We start from the raw sequence: 16,983 nt of genomic DNA, 5'->3' as shown, positions 1-16,983 counted from the left end.
CCATAAACAATGTCATACGTAATAGACGATAGTTGACCTCACATTAATAAATCCCTAGACCTATGAATGAATAATGAATTATTCAACATTTATTATTGTCATTGTTGAGTTAAAACCAATAACAAACGCATTTTGGTGTAGCTGATAAGGTGCGGTGTTAACTCTGTGAATTTTGTGATAAAAGATTTATTATTAAACCCTTATCATACCCCGTTTTCAATGTGAAGTATCTTTATCTGCGCCAAAATAGACAAACAATTGTTATCAGATTACAATGAACTTTACGATAATACCACATCCGTCATGGTGTCACACTTCCATCCCGTGATTTGCAACAAAAACAAACATTTTGCTTACACATATTCCATATATTCGCTGTATTAAACTAATACTGCTAGAAAACTAAGTACAGAAAGCATGGCATTGATTACATCGTTAAATTAAATACATCCTGCAAACAGGCTGGGACAACACAGTATAAAATATAATATTTCATAACAAATAGTACAGAAATTGGTTTGTTTTAAGGAGAATGCTTGAGTTGTGGAATGCTAGTTTATAACTTGCGATCATCTTTGCACTTAAATATAATAAAATACAAATAAAGGAATAAAAAATGAGATTATTATGCTTTTCTTAAGTGATTAACATAACACTCCTAAAATAATCGCACACATCACTAACCAGCGGCACTTCATATTTGTGCAATATAATACACTATCATTAATAATAACATAGTTGATACATGATGCTTAAGTACAGAACATTACTTGAGATTAAAATTAGGCCAATAATGTCGATGACGCAATCATTATCACTATCATACAAACTGTAAAGCTACCTCGGTGCAAGAAGCCATTATCCATTCACTGAGTGAAATACATCTGTTATCAAAATCTTAAGACGATGGTAAAACCTTCGAAAATTTAGCACCACAAATTGGCTTCTCACTATATAAAATACTGAATTTCTTTGCAATTTAATATACAAATGCGTTTGCTATAACATTGGTCTTTTCATTGCCATGATCTAAACATAACTGAGCAGTACAATTCGTTCCTTCCATTGAATCCAATAAATTGTTGAGATATAGACATACACAATTGACACTGTGGCATTCGATTCTGACGACAATTAGTATGGCATACTTATAAGTATAGTTATATAATCTTATAAAGTAAGTATAAGTGGCATAACACACATTTATATGAAGGATGGCTAAGATATGACAGGAAAGAGAGATTGGGGGAGCAAGGGGACCTTGCAAACAATATTTAAGACTGTGAGGTGTGTTTGGCGGAGGGATCAAGTTACAGCGGGGGTGGCTCGTCCCACTTGAGGTGCTTCTCAGGAGTCAGGTGGACAATGCGGACATGGACAGCTTGGTTCTTCTCAAACTTGGGAGGGATTGGACAGAGCCTGTATATTACTTCATCACCTGGCAGTGGAACATATTCGCCTTCAATGCTGTAAATAACAAAAAGTATTATGTTATTGTTATGCAGGATTTTGTGATAAATAAAAAGAAACCTGTAATGTTTTTGTACAAACGAATTATTGACAAAAAAAGAATGATGCTTCTATGTTTTATATTCATAACCTTGAGCACAGTCAGTTCTTGTTATGACACTATTGTTTTCAATACATGCAACACAGTCAACAATTTAAATCAAAAGCAAATACATAACTTATTTATTTGTTTTTATGTGGTTACAAATACAAAACCACAACAATGACTTTACAGATTTACAGCATTTTTAACTCTAGATAAATATAAAAGAAGCTATAGGAACAGATAATATTTCTCCAGCATGTTCAATGTTCTATAAGTAATATGATATGTTAGTTCTATATTCAACAAAAAAAGAACAAAGACAAACAAAGAACACCCACAGTTGACCTCCAAAATGTGCTAACAAACACTCAGATGAAAAAGTATCACATGTCTGTTATCAGCCACAAATTGTAATTCATATAACAAGCCCATTATATATGAGTTCATTTATTTCTGTTCTAATACTGCACTAAAGTTGTTTACATTGACTGAGCCAATTTTTTGTTATACATACTACATTTTGAATGTTCCACATTCATCGTATTCGTAAACAAACATGAGGAACTGTTAAACCATTGTAAAAACGTGTCAAGTTTGTTGAAAAATGATTATTAATGTTGTTTACCGCTAGCTCACATACTTTTGTGAAGGCTTCTTTTATGTGGTTAAAATAATTTAAAGTATACAGGATTTTTAGCCATATGGTACAAAATTATTTAAGTCTACAGTAGGTAGGCTTTGGAATATTAAACGGGGATAATACTCACTCAGAGATATGTAGAAATATATCTTCGCCGCCTCTTTCAGGAGTAACAAATCCATGACCTTTCGCTCGGCAAAATGATTTGATTTTACCACTTTCTATCGGATTTCCTAAAGCCCTTTCCGACCTGAAAAAATACAAAATTTAATGATAACTGTATAATCCCGTTACTTTTTATTATAATTTAGTAATTAATTACTAGAAATCATCAACAATGCCACAAATTATACTTACGTCGAAGCTGTTCGGTTCCGGCGCGTAATTATTGGGCTTGGCAATTGTAGATGAGAATTTGTTTTATTGGGTGAATCATCACTATTAAAGCCGTAATCATTAGACATGATTACAGTACACAAATTATTTCCCCGAAATAAATTATAAACAAGAAGAACTTCGCAAGAAGGAAGAAAAACAAAATGTCAGTCGCCTTCTCAGATTCTCAGTAGCTTGTGGAAAATGTCAATGTAACGTCAAAGATGGAAGATGTCAAGTAAAATGTTGATGCGTTCGGAAACAGTAACATTTAAAAGAAGTATTTATGTTCTAAACAAACATATTACAGCAATTTTTCTACGCTTTTATTATTTATTTGCGTAAATGTGTACTTAATTACGTAGTTGTGTTTTATACCATTGTTAACTGCGCTCGCAGTACATCCAAAAAAGGATTAGATTTACGCTAATCTTTGAAAAAATCTTCGTTTCCACTCCATAAATGCAAGCTTAGCATGAGGACTCTTAGATTATAGCAAGATTTGTATTGGTTTTGTACTTTCATTATCGTATGAATAGCGCAAACGTTATTACCGTGTAACCTGATAACAGGCAATGCAAAAATGCACCTATGTTGCTGACCGTAGTATTCTATGGATACATAGAAAGATTGCATACCTACTTAAAATGTACACTGGTGCTCATGAATTCCAAATTATACATAATACCATTACTTATAAGCTTTAGTCGCTCTCTTTGTTAGAGAGGACCGCTTGACGATGGTGATGTAAAACAAATAAAGCACAAAGTAATAAAACATAATAGTTTATTTACTATACATTTTTCTTTTATTATTGCATAATGTCACTCTTAGTTTATTACAACTACGTAGATTCCAAATAATGTAGACATTCATAGCCAACCACATTTAGTTGACAAATTAATTTACAACAATTTATTATTGTCTACGCTAACACGTTAAAACTTTTTATCACAACAAATACGTCAAGTACCTAAACTATGACTTTTACAATATGTATTTGAACAAGATTTATATAACGATAAATAATACGTTTTTATTTTTAGCTTATGTCTCTACAACAATGCCTAAATGAGTATTAAGCATACGACTCTTAACTACTAGGTATTTAATATAGGTGATAAGTTGAAAACTGAGCTTATTTGTCAATAATCATGTCTGGACACACTCTCTTTTCAGGCGGCAGGGGCAACTTGATCTTTGGTATCTCTATTCCTTCCCAGTCTCCCTGCACAAAAAAAAATGTTACAACTTTCGTCAATTTGTAGAAGAATTCAATTAACTACCTACATTATATTTTTTCAAAAATCTAAAGTACGGTAGACAGCACATCAGTGGTAACTGTCATGCACCTTAACTCAATAGTAATAAGTACGATATTCCTATAAAACTGTTACCACTGACCTGAAGTTGACTGTACATACAACATAAGGCCCTTTTCACATGCACATAGTGAATGTGAAAGTCACGGCACGGTCGCAGTGCCTCGAGAAGTGCGCCACCTAGGTAGGTAGCTAGAAATATGTGCCTAGAAGATAGCATAAATAGTCTACCTGGAAGCGGCTGCCATCAGACTTGTTGCACTGCATAGATATAGGCGACTCGGTGTAGAGAGCATGTAGCGCGTTGGCTCTCAGATGCGTCCAAGGCTTGATCGACAGATAGTTCGCGCGGGGGGCCGCCTTGTACGAGATTGACATATTGTCCCATCTAGAATACAAAAAATTATTTTATTAATGAATATAAGTTTATTGATCCACAGTTACATGTCATTAAAAACTCTCTTTTAAAGTAAATGAGGTAAATTAATGCAAATGTACGCTGTAACTACCTACACTACGGGAGACATATAGGTTCTTGGTCCCCAAACTAGGCGCTTTCTGCCTGTATCTTGAGGAATTTGATTGTTAGGGTGCTTAAATTAATAGTGGTGTGATCTGACCGTACCGAAAACTGAGTTTGTTTACCTATTTACACCCCTAAAGCCTAAGATTTGGCATTTAATACCGTTTCTCAAACTTGAAGTAGCTTTCAAGAGCAGCGTTAGAGACGGCACTCTTGCAGACTTCCAGCTCCGTAGCGGGGTAGTAGTGCATGTAGTTGACGCACATCTCGTCTGTTATGGCGTGACCCCCCACTGTGGCATTGTCCTTATCTTCCGTGTTGTAAATGCAGGTCGTTTCTAAGTAGTCACCCTGGAATTACACGGAAGTGACTGAGTTCAAACTCTTTAGATTCAAAATATGTACATATCTGCAAAGTTAAGACCATAAGAGGTTTTGTAAAGCTCATGGGCGTAGCCAGCTTTGGGCTCAGGGTGGGGCAGCAGTCAACTTATCCCCCATGAGAGGGCGGGGGCCCTCCGATTTTTGTATCTTGAGCCGTTAATCTCAAACTTGTTAATCTCTTAATTTGAGAGGTTTATATTTTCAGGTACAGAAAATAAACAAACAACAATCACACACAGGACAAAAGCCAAAAGTAAGGGCATATAGTTTCTGAATACGCGAGCGAAGCGAGCGCGAAATTTTTATCGGACTTAAACCAAATATTACGTACAATTTTGCCCATACGTACTTAACTTTTTGTTTGTTGACAAATGCAAAAATAAGGGTATATAGTTTCTGAATACGCGAGCGAAGCGAGCGTGAAATTTTTATCGGACTTAAACCAAATATTACGTACAATTTTGCCCATACGTACTTAACTTTTTGTTTGTTGACAAATGCAAAAATAAGGGTATATAGTTTCTGAATACGCGAGCGAAGCGAGCGTGAAATTTTTATCGGACTTAAACCAAATATTACGTGAAATTTTGCCCAAACGTACTTAACTTTTTTATTGACAATGCAAAAATAAGGGCATATAGTTTCTGAAAACGCGAGCGAAGCGAGCGCGAAATTTTAATTATTTTTTAAGACTCAAAACCAAAAAACTACGTAAAATGTCGCCCAAATAAATATTTTCATTAATGGGGGGACTAGGTACGACACACCCAATTTACGTCCATACGAAAACCCCCTCGCTCGCATAGATAAGTTGATAAAAATAAAGTTAGATAACGTATAGCAACGTCGCGCAGCTGAGCATCGCGGACCACTCGGAATGCCTCCAGGGACAACCAGTGGTCCGCGGACCGCCGGTTAAGAACCACTGTGCTTAACGATCGTTCTATTGTACAGGTCGTACATGGCTGGGCAGCAAAATAGCCAGCGCGGTTTTTACACTAGGATAAAATTGAATTTCCGAAATTTTGATCACATCTACCAGTTCCACCTCCTTCAATGCGTTATTTTTTGGATTAGATTTACGGCTCGGCTCGCTACGCCACATAGCAACTACTCTTTTAGGGAATACGGCTCGCTTTCAAATGATGGCGCACCGCGCACGTTCGGGAACTCGAGCGTGCATTTTGTTTTGATCGCGCTCTTTTCAAAGTCGACAATTTTTTTGTGCAATAACTTACCGATAGTACATATGTTGTTGATGTTGTTAGTTAGAGTTAGTAAAAAAAACATTGTTTAATCAGACACCTTATAGGTCAGAGCCAGGGCCCAGGGTGGGGCAAGTGCCCCAGCTTGCCCCAGTGTGGCTACGCCCATGGTAAAGCTTATGTTTTAATCGAGCAATAAACACTTGAAGGGATTTTAATTTATAACTTACAGGCAGAACATTAACGGGGCGATGCAGGATTCTTATCTCCTGGAAATGCGTGGAGTAGTGCAGGTCCTTGTTGAGATAGGGCAGCTCCACCCCCTGCCTCGAATGCCTTGTCCAGACGGCTACTCCTGTCAGGTGCGTGTGGAGCTGACTACCGAACACTATGATACCGTCGGATGGTAGACCCTAGAATGAAATGCTCCATCAAATGTTATTAAAATGTGCTAAGAGATAAACGGACATAACTAGCCTCACTACGACTACAGTCAGGTTTATGGGTTTTTTTCTCATGGCATTGAAATCATGGTTGCTAATGATAGGCCATCTTTTACTTCAATATTTTTTTCATAAATAGCGTTTTTACGAGCCATACCACTCCAGTACATTGCGGGATGCAGTATGCAGTCAACGGGAAAGCCTTCTGTCTGCCAGGTATTGCCATTTTATCAGTATATTCCAAGCCAAGCTCCATGATGGCCGCATCGTATTTTCTTCTTTGTCCCGTTACATGGAGGATTATACCTGAACTGTCTACCCAGTCTATAACAAAACAGACAAATAAATATGTTAGTGTGATCTTCGACCAGGTTATCCACTTACCGACGCAAATATGTGCAGACATAATTTAACAAGATTGTTGCAAACATAAGACATTTCCGTCACAGAAATGACTCTCATGAGCATAGCCAGGACCAGGCCAGAGATCTGCACCCAAAACTTTGTACCTATATATTTCTTTCAGTTCACTTACTTACTCTGTTGTGTGATTAGGACCTGTCCATAAGTATACCTTTTCGTAATTCCGGATTGTTATAATGCACTTCCAGCATCAAGTATTTGTTTGCTTTCGGTCCTCCGAGAGGCAAACCAGCTTCCTTTGGATATGTAAATGGAGGAGCACCCATGGCCCATGCTGCTTTTACCTGGAAAGATTGCAGAAACGTATTGCAAGTCACACCGAAGTAAGGCTTGAGACATACATATTCGTATCTAAAATTTTTACCTTTGAGCATGTTTTTGTGATTTCAGGCCTGTCAGGAGCGAAACAGTTGCCTTCATAAAGAGGTACCTCCTTGTTAGGATCAGTGTCGCAATAAAATACTTCCATATGGTGGACCAAACCCTCATTGCCTTTGGTGATGGTAGATTGGAACTGAAATGTTTTCAGAAAAGTTACGTATCTGCTTATGATTAAATAGGATTGGATGCTGATTAAATTGGACAGTTGGACTACACTTTGAAGATTTTTTTGCTATTTATTTTCTACCTGAATTATATGATGAACCTTCTTCGTAATAAATTCTGGCAGCTTGACCACGTGGCACCAGTATGTAGTATCATCCCCAGGTACCTTCAAGTTCTTGTTGGTAATCCGCAATTGGTAAGCGTCACCTACTTTTTGGTGGCCTACGGGAGTGAAGAGTCGAACTCTTATGAAGCCGTGATCTGTGGTTGGAGTGCAGGTCAAGCAGAGACCTTTGGACGTGAATAGTTTGTCGTTGCCGTGAGCCCAAACTACGTGGACTGTTCCTTCCTGCAAAAGAGACGAAGTGATTGGTTGATCCTGAGATAGAGTAGGTAGGTAGATATATATGAAAGGTGAGAAAGTCTTGAAGCCTTTGTAGACCTTACCTCAATAATATAGTCATCATTATCGCATGTGTCGAAAAACCTTTCAAATACCAAGCTATGAGTTTCAGGGTCCAGGTAAAATGCATCGCAGTCTTGTTTAGGGTCCCGCATCAAGTTACCTTCGTCATCTCCGTACATATCCTACGGATTCAAATAAGATCGGAAATTATTATTTAGATTTCAAATACAAATAAACTATCATTGAAATATTATAACGTCTTAATAATGTCTTAATTAATGTTTTTACCTCAAAGTGATGTTTTCCTTTATAATCAGTCCAGAACAAACAGACATCAGAATTATTGAACTTCCCTCTATCAGAGAAACCTAACGCAAACCAGTGGAAAGATGGTGCGTTTTCCGAGATCACTATTTGAAACTGAATCTTGCGGAAGGTATAATCAACTCTCCATTTCAGTAGGAACTCTCCGTTTGGGTCTAGGACTGACTCACTTTCAGCTAATCTTTGGTCTGGAACAAGAGTAGTAAATAAGAGAGAGCTATAAAATAACATGGTATTACAAAATAAGAAATATTATACTTTTTTATTTAATGTAATACCACGACCCGATTGTTAAAATCATGGAACTTAAAATACGCGCTTTTCAAAAAGGCTAAAATTACTGCTCGACAGTGAAGAAAAACAAGAAAAATTGTAGGTACATAACAATAATATTGAAAGGCCCTCAGTGGAGAGTCAGCAAAAAACTTGTGGCCATCACATTTCGAAACCGGACCTCTATCTCAAAAACAACACTATAACTTCTTCCAAAAAATAAAACAAACCACTTACCAGCATTCCTATTAATAGTATAAGAAAGATGTGAACAAACAAATAAAGAGAGTATCGTAACTAAACACTTTAGCGCCATCATGTGCACTAGCACATTGCGTTAACACTAGACCGCCTAGATGTGGAGCCAGAGAGACAATGAGCAACCCTTGGAGCTGAGAACTATGCCGGGGTATATAGCTATGAGGCTGTATAAATATATCGAGGGAGGTGACGGTATGACGGGATTGTGGTACAGTCGAGGACAAAAAGCAAAGGCTTTGTTTGTACAGTCAGGAAGAGTTTATATTTTTTATTTTAAGTGAAGGATTAATTAATTTGGATTTATCGTGATATTGAAAAATCTATTTAGGTTCATTAACTTACTGGACGCTTATTTTATGTTCATACTTGTTCACGCTAAAACGACAGAATGGATTTTGATTGAACTTGGCAACAGACCTCCAGTCAAAATTTAACAGAAATTGAATCGCAATAGCAGTTTTAACCTTAGCGGGCATTCTGCTACTAATATAAGACCAATCGTATTCGAATGACCTTCGATTGGTTTGCAATTGGTCTGCCATTTGGTCTATACGGTAGTTTGCTCTACAATCATATTGTAATCGTAAATAATTTGCAGACAATATTATTTCATTATTGAATCGCAGAAACGGATAAAAACGATTATTTAAAAGAAAAAAAAATAGCGGGATGCCACATATACGCTTCAATCGTAATTGAGTCGTGATTGGATTTGTCGGATGTGAATCGTGGGTATGTCGCTTGAGTCAAATTAGTAGAATCGCGCCCCAGAATATTGAAGCCACTTTTTATCAGCGTGCGGGATGTGGTTCTTTCGGGATGCGAGTGAACACAGAAAACATCTAGTTAATTTGATTAGTAGAGATGTGTCATCAATTTAAAAACAAAAGTTTATTAAAAACATACGGCCACCTATTATTCCAGTACCACATAAAAAAAAACCCAATACGTGACAATATGCTCAGTGAACGAATACGACCTATACTTATTGTAATGATCTCGAAGCTTCGACGGAATGCAGCGCTTCTCGCCGCTATATTAAATTCCTGGAGAATTTGCCCGCCTGGGTGCGCGCAGATTAACATTTCATTTAATTATGGGTAGCTAGGTTGTGGTGGAAACTGAGAATATATTGGTGTGGGCTTCGTAGTTAAGATATTAGGTATTTTTTATTGTTTTGGTTTTGCTAAATATTGACTTCAACTTGAATTGTTGATGAAAAGTAAAAATTAAATATGAAAGTCAGAAATTGAATCCATTATGTTAGTGATGTACCTATTTGTTTTGGCATATCAAACTTTTTTTATTTATAGTTTTTCAAAAATACAATATCACAAGAATACTTGTCATCTATGTATTATGTTTGTTTACTTTGCAAATATGTTTTTATTAACTGTTTTGACCAATGCATATTTTGAATTACTTTCTATCGCATTTGTAGGTATTAATCGAATTTATGACTTCTCTGTCCGTCAGTTGCACAAAGCTCCATTAAAGTTAAAGCTTCCTTAAATCTATTGCTGACTCTTTGTTTGTCAACAACATAAAAAGTGACAGCAATAGATTTAATGAAGCTTTAACTTTAATGGAGCTTTGTGCAACTGACGGGTGTAGTTGTGTCTCTGTATCCATTCGACGTCGATTGACAAAATATTACTAAGATTTAAAAACGGCTGAACCGATTTAGATGAAACTTGATAATATGGGGACATAAAAAATAAATGTGGCGTCGTTAAATCGTAGTTAATTTTTAATCTGTGGGATGCAGCAACTCTAGCATATAAGGGGAACTATAGGGAACTAATATTAATGAAAAGTTTAATAAAAACACACTTATAGAATGCAACAATAAACATTTTATAATCAACAAATGCTATGCTACATTAGTATGATTGTTCTCCTTACTATTTACATCATCTATATGTACATCATTATTGTCACTTTGTACTTTTGTATCGATGCCAGCGTCTTCGGATTTCACTGATTCCTCTTGCACGGGATCCGGCACCTTCTGCGAAAATAAACAACAATTATAATTCAGAATTTTCTAATTAATAATAATTATTCTTGACTAGAAGGCAAAAGCAGCATGCTTTAGTGTCTTGCGAGGACCAACAAGATTTACTAAATATTTCTTTTGGGCGTAAATAAAATGTTTTGGATGAGTAAAAGTTGAAAAAAATCGTTGAATTTGCGCAATCGCGCTACGGGAGCACCGCATAGCATCTTAGACGAGGGACGGGATAAGTCTATGAAGTTTTTTACCACTGAGGCGGGGTTGCATGAGACGTACACCAGGGGAAACATTCATTCATATATCCTCACAATAAATAATTAAATTACCTCTCTCTCAAACAATATAGCGAGTTCCACATGTTTAGTTTGCGGGAACATATCGACGGGTACCGCCCGCACCGGCAGGAAGGGAGCCCCGCGCAACGTCTTGGACGAGGGACGAGTTAAGTCTATGAAGTTCTTCACCACTGAGGATGGACTGCATGAGATGTAGACAAGGCGTTTGACCTTCTTTGTGTTTCGGAGCTGGGTTACTGCTCGCATGTCTGTAAGTTTGTAAACGTGTTTAGGGGTAAGTTGGCTGTTAGTAGGTAGTAACGTAGGGGTCTATTTTTTGAGAATAATTTTTGTCTGTTGATGAATTGGTGATTTTAATGTTTGGTATGACCTTCCTTGAACGACTGTGATACCAACGATGTATGTATTGCGAAAAAGGTCAGTACCTATCAAGTTTTATATTTGACTAGCTTCTGCCAGCGGTTTCTCCCGCATCCCGTGGGAACTACTTCCCGTACCGGGATAAAAAGTAGCCTATAGCCTTCCTCGATAAATGGGCTATCTAACACTGAAAGAATTTTTCAAATCGGACCAGTAGTTCCTGAGATTAGCGCGTTCAAACAAACAAACAAACTCTTCAGCTTTATAATATTAGTATAGATCACTAACATTTTTAAGCTGAAGCCTCCTTTGAGGATGAGATGACAGGATTAAAACACATTCAAAATCCTACTTTATCTTTTTCATTCAAATTGTTTAAATTAAGACAAAGTCTTCTTTCTTCCACGCAACAATGGAAGTGCGAAATAAAAACATACAATTTGAAGTTTTATTTTGAAAGCAATGAGGAACTTAAGTCTTTCAGTTCACAACTTACGCAGTCCAGCTCTAGGCGGGTCCACGATAGCGATGACGTCATCCCCGGTGGCTCTGGCCAGTACGGACGGCAGTATATCCTCCGCCTTGCCCGTGAAGAACTCGCAGTTCTCTATGCCGTTCAGCTCCGCGTTCGCTTTAGCGTCTTTGACAGCTTCCGCTATCATTTCCAAGCCTAGGACTTTGCTGCAATGCTGGAAATTTTAATGTAGAATATAATTGTGACATGTGTAGTTTATGTACGATGGAAATGGAAGATGGGCCTAACTTAAGGTTAAGTAAGATCGCCAACGATTAGAAAGTCGATCAAGTATTCTTCTTTCCTCTCCATAAAGAGGTTTTTAGGGTGTTACTAGACCTATGCATTGCCATAGAAAGCATCGATCGACCTTAACCAATTGATTCACGGCATCGATTGGTCTCATTGCAAATGGTCATAGACTTCTAGACATTATTAAGTAAAATTTGAAAAATTGGTTAAAATAAGCCTTAATACCAATACATATAGGCCACTACAACTTTTACTCTAGGCCAATACATATTTAAGCCACTGACCTGAGCAAAGCACAGTCCAATAGTGCCGGTCCCGCAGCATATATCGACTACCGTGGAGTCTGGTCGCACCTCGCTCATGTCGATAGCGCTTCGGTATAACACGTCTGCGCCTGCTGTATTCACCTGCAAATATGCTTCATGTAATAGGAGATTTTTGTTGGTTTCTTTGGACTTAGAGAGAATGAAAAACAGGCAGAAGAACAGACATTTTGTTATATTTACTCGAAGCGTGCGGTCATATCAACATGTTTGGACAATAGACAGCCATTACGTGCAATTAGATCCCAGAAAACCTGACCATGGAATATTCGGTTGTGCAGGTAATAGGTTGAGGAGGTCAGATAGGCAGTCGCTCCAAGATTTATAAACACAGTTTTTATTTATTTTTATTATTATTATTATTTATTATTCAAAATATCAGATTTACAATTTGGTTACATAACAGTAAATATACCGACACAAACCATCGCGGGTTTAACAGTGGTATGTCAGCCACGGCAACTCGGTGACACATTTATACATAGGTATACATTATATATACATAAGGAGTTACTTTCTAGATCTCACTGCAGTCTAGAAAGTACTTCTTTAGTATCTTTTGACAGTTTTTAGGATTTATTTTACTGCAGAGTTCAATGGGCAGGTCATTTAAATATGATGGTAGCATACATTCCCACGTCCTTGCTCCATAGATATTATTAGATTTAGGTATGATAAATGTAGGTAAATATGTTAAACAACGCAACGACTTTAGCCTTTCGTATTTACGGATATTGAGAATATTGTGACAATTTTCACTTATAACGCGTAAACGTACCTTATCAAATACATTAACAATTTGACAGTGCTTAAATAAACCCGAGTCATCATCTTGGAATTGCTGTTTTATTTTTTTGGGTACTATCGTTTTTAAAATGCGTAACTGTAACTTGTAAATGTCTTCAATATAAGTCTTGTATGTTCGTCCGTAGCTACTTAGGCCGTAATCAATTACGGAATCAGCCAATGCCAAGTACAATGTTCTAAGTATTTTATATGGTAGTTTATACTTAAGTATCGATAGTTTTGCTATTATAGACCTGAGCTTATTGCATACATGATCGATGTGCGGCCTCCAGTGGAAGTTACTATCTATTATCAGACCAAGGTTTAATTAGCTATTTTTTAAGCTGCCATTGAATTTGACTGATTGCAGACTTACCTGGAAGAAAGCCTCTGGTGATATCCTGAACTGTTTGCCAAGAATGGTGTCCGTGATGTGAGTGGAACCTGATAGGTGTATTGGTTTAGATCCTTCTTCACCTACTCGTCTGAAATATAATATGAATTAAAATATTTAATGCATCAACAGAAGGAGTGATGATGAAGAAAACATTAAGACATCAGGGAAAGCCCAATGCAAAACAGGATGCATTTCTATTATGTATTGCATATTCGAAGCGTTTGTATGTCTGTTCATGGAATTTCACGCGGTTTTCAATAACCTTGAAAATAGGAAATTGGAGTTCTTAGTTAATCAATAAAAATAGTAGAAGTTCCAGAGTTATCGTTAAATAACATACTTTTTGACGACAAGTTCAAAGTACAGCGATTTGATTCCACAAGCGATTGCTTCATCTGAATTGAAATGGTCGATTAAATCCTTCTTGATTCCATCAATTTCATCGTCTGTCATTCCCTTCAAACAAAAATACAACTTTGTAAAAAATGAAATATTCCAACTAATTAAGTATTATTCCACGTAATGAAATTCTTCTGCATATTTTTTTATTAAATTTTGTTTTTACCAAAAATACAGGTTTCTAATAATTATTTAATGATTTTTTTCTCGAAAAGGATCTAGTAATTTCGTGACAAACTTAATGGCGGTTCGGAACGGAGCTCGATTCGCTACGCAGAAACCATTTTTAAGTATTAGTAGGTGAAGAACGGAAGCAAAAGGTATGGTCACATACGCGAAGGTACCTATGCTCTGAAGTTAGTTGCGAGTCGCCATTAAGTTTGGCGAGAACTAATATAACATAAAAATACTGTTGTACAAACCTGAGGATGCATAGCAACGATGAGCATAACTTCACCAGTGGAAGTGGAGTCGCGAACAGTGAGATACCTCCAATAGCCTGAGTAGTCGGTTGGCGAGAACGGCGCTAGCTTGGACTTGCGCACAAACTCTTGGAATAGCTGAAATGCAGCTAAATTAATATGTAATTGTAACGCTCGTTAATTTACATGGAAGCCAATGGGTAAGCTATAGTAATGAGATGTGAAAGGGGAAATATTGTAAAATATATGTGGCAGATAATTTGTTTTTAGAAAAATTGTATTGATTTAAATTTAGAAGAAATAAATGTTGTAAAAACAAATTGGGGATTTAGCCAAGGTAAATATTATTTACCTTGGCTAAATCCCCAATTTGTGCACTTGGAGAGGCCTATGTCCAGCAGTGGACTGCGATAGGCTGATGATGATGATGATGATGAAATATTATTTGTTTAAATGGAAGCAAATTAATTACATCCAGCTGCATGATAGGTGAGTAAGTTGATAAATGATTTTATGTGAATGCATATAATGTTATGACAAGGTTAAGGCCTGTACGCAGTGTGAAGATAAAAAGGCTGACAATGATGAGGCTAGGAGGAATCTTTAAATAAGCCGAAACATTGTTTGCTAAATTAAATGAATATTCAGCTATAATTATTTACTCACCAAGACAGCCTTCTTCGTCTGTTCAGAGATGTGGATCATTCCTTGTATTGGTCCAACGCCAACAGTACCAGTGACATAGCTGCCGAGTCTGAAGCCCACCGTGGGCAACTTGGACTCTTCATCAATCCCAACAGTGAACTCACATTTGTTCCTATACCCCTCAGTTACAGGAGACTTCTCTATAGGTCTGAGTTCGAAACTTAAACCTCCATACTGTTTTTGGTTCTTTTGAATTTCCTGTCGTCTATTCCTGTCTATTTTCCAGATCTCGTTGTCAAACCTCATTAGTATGTTTCTTATTTCTTTTTCTTTCACTAACAGCTGTGGTAGAAATAATTATAAAATTTTTGACTTATATACTTAGATTTTAAGACTGATATGTACTAGTCTATAAAAAGATTATCCTAGGAACTACTGAGATGATTTGTCTTGTTGTTATTCAGTGTTGGATAGCTCATGTTTATAGGTTACTTCCCTGAGAATGTAAGCGAAACCACAAGCTTATTACCTATTTTTCTTTCCCTGCTTCTTATAATAACAGTTAGGTACCTGATTTTCATAAGTGATATTCCAGTATGGAGTGGTGGCATCCTTGAGCCGCTCCTCCTGACTCTTGCCATCATCTTCGCTTTTCTTCTTCTTATTCTGTTCTGGTATGTCCTCATCTTGTTTCCTTTTCTTAACTAATGGGTCTGGTGCTGGCTTTGCCTCTTCAGCTATTAAGGTTTTACCTGGAAGTTTATGGTCATATGTAACTTACTTAAAGGAAATACTGGCTGTTAGAAAATTTATACTGATTTTTTATTGCATTTCAAATTTATTTTACAGGAGCGATCAAACAGATGGATTGTCTGATAGAAAGAGCATATTATGGAAACTAGAACACCAGAGGAGTCACAAGTTACCATTTTAATATTATTATATTAATAGAATTAAAGCAAATGGGCATTCTGATTACTCTATTCATATCTTTGACGATTTCATCTCTTTATGTGATAGAATTACCTTTCCATGAAAAACCATTGAGTGCTTCAATAGCTTTCTTGCGTTCCTCATCATTTTGGAAGCATGCATACAACCAGTGGCTGCCATGTTTAGGTCTTTTGATTTTACTTGTATTCAATCCCAGCTTGTTGTTCATAAGTTTCTTCAATTCCTGAAAAAATTATAGTATACAATATCATACAGGCGAACTTTTATTTTATTTTATAATTTGTAACAAATCGTTGGCTTATGGTAATTTGGAACGATTATTTTTGTAATATGTGGTCAGTGGGTCGTCTTAGGGGCGGAGTTTACTAAAATATGTACATTATGTTGTCACATAGTACTTTAATTTTACCATTATGTTAACCTTTTTTTGTAAATAAATATTCAAAAGTGTAAATATATGTTGAGTAAAGAGATCAAGGACAAACAAGAGATATATTACACTTTATTATATTCATTATTTATAAAAAAATGCTTGTAAACATACCGCTATTCCATAAAACTTGGGTAGTCCACGCAGTTCAATTTTAAACTTTTCCGAAGAGAAACCTCCCCGATCCAAATACGCATATTCTTCTTGTACCTTTTCTTCATTTGGTACATCTTCTTTAACTTGAACTTCACCATTTTCTTCTGCCATTTTACTTTAATATATAATTAAAATAAAATAAAATTGTTTAAAACTTTTATACACTCGCTAATGTTTATGAGGTTATGTTTTCGTCAATTTTTAGCATTTGAAGATTACCTTGTCCTAAATATGAAATCGTGCAAGTAAGAACAGGACAAGACATCAATTTACGCTTAAAAAGTGAAGAAACCAAAACTTGGAACTGCGCTCTACAAAACATAAGATTTTGATATTTTTGACATTGACAGTCT

General features: G+C 36.4%; 2 protein-coding genes across 2 annotated transcripts; both read right to left on the bottom strand.

Moving 5' to 3' along the window:
* Positions 1–347: 347 nt before the first annotated feature.
* Positions 348–2,783, bottom strand: LOC110383644 (cold shock domain-containing protein CG9705). Its single transcript, XM_021344447.3, has 3 exons — positions 2,553–2,783; positions 2,323–2,445; positions 348–1,467 (listed from the first exon to the last, which is right to left on the bottom strand). Exons 1-3 carry the CDS (start codon positions 2,657–2,659, stop codon positions 1,311–1,313), a joined length of 387 nt encoding a protein of 128 aa, XP_021200122.1. The 5' UTR covers positions 2,660–2,783; the 3' UTR covers positions 348–1,310.
* A 556-nt stretch (positions 2,784–3,339) lies between these two features.
* LOC110383622 (uncharacterized) lies at positions 3,340–16,906 on the bottom strand. Its single transcript, XM_049838082.2, has 21 exons — positions 16,589–16,906; positions 16,117–16,267; positions 15,661–15,842; positions 15,112–15,432; positions 14,446–14,583; positions 13,965–14,080; positions 13,604–13,712; positions 12,403–12,525; positions 11,849–12,041; positions 11,023–11,240; positions 10,585–10,690; positions 8,110–8,333; positions 7,863–8,003; positions 7,498–7,764; positions 7,234–7,383; positions 7,021–7,153; positions 6,604–6,770; positions 6,234–6,416; positions 4,578–4,765; positions 4,124–4,280; positions 3,340–3,798 (listed from the first exon to the last, which is right to left on the bottom strand). Exons 1-21 carry the CDS (start codon positions 16,739–16,741, stop codon positions 3,709–3,711), a joined length of 3,510 nt encoding a protein of 1,169 aa, XP_049694039.2. The 5' UTR covers positions 16,742–16,906; the 3' UTR covers positions 3,340–3,708.
* Positions 16,907–16,983: the final 77 nt, after the last annotated feature.

Source organism: Helicoverpa armigera, chromosome 8, assembly GCF_030705265.1.
Source record: "Helicoverpa armigera isolate CAAS_96S chromosome 8, ASM3070526v1, whole genome shotgun sequence".
In the NCBI taxonomy this organism is placed as follows: Eukaryota; Metazoa; Arthropoda; class Insecta; order Lepidoptera; family Noctuidae; genus Helicoverpa; species Helicoverpa armigera.
This window is presented reverse-complemented; position numbering and strand designations above follow the sequence as displayed.

Excerpts from the sequence above, each read along its gene's own strand:
- LOC110383644 (XM_021344447.3), bottom strand. The coding sequence starts at position 2,659 with ATGTCTAATGATTACGGCTTTAATAGTGATGATTCACCCAATAAAACA. Across the intron at positions 2,446-2,552 it reads CGGAACCGAACAGCTTCGAC|GTCGGAAAGGGCTTTAGGAA; the intron begins GTAAGTATAATT and ends GTATTTTTTCAG. Across the intron at positions 1,468-2,322 it reads ATATTTCTACATATCTCTGA|CATTGAAGGCGAATATGTTC; the intron begins GTGAGTATTATC and ends TGTTATTTACAG.
- LOC110383622 (XM_049838082.2), bottom strand. The coding sequence starts at position 16,741 with ATGGCAGAAGAAAATGGTGAAGTTCAAGTTAAAGAAGATGTACCAAAT. Across the intron at positions 11,241-11,848 it reads CCCGCCTAGAGCTGGACTGC|ACATGCGAGCAGTAACCCAG; the intron begins GTAAGTTGTGAA and ends ACAAACTTACAG. Across the intron at positions 7,384-7,497 it reads AGGTTCATCATATAATTCAG|TTCCAATCTACCATCACCAA; the intron begins GTAGAAAATAAA and ends AAAACATTTCAG.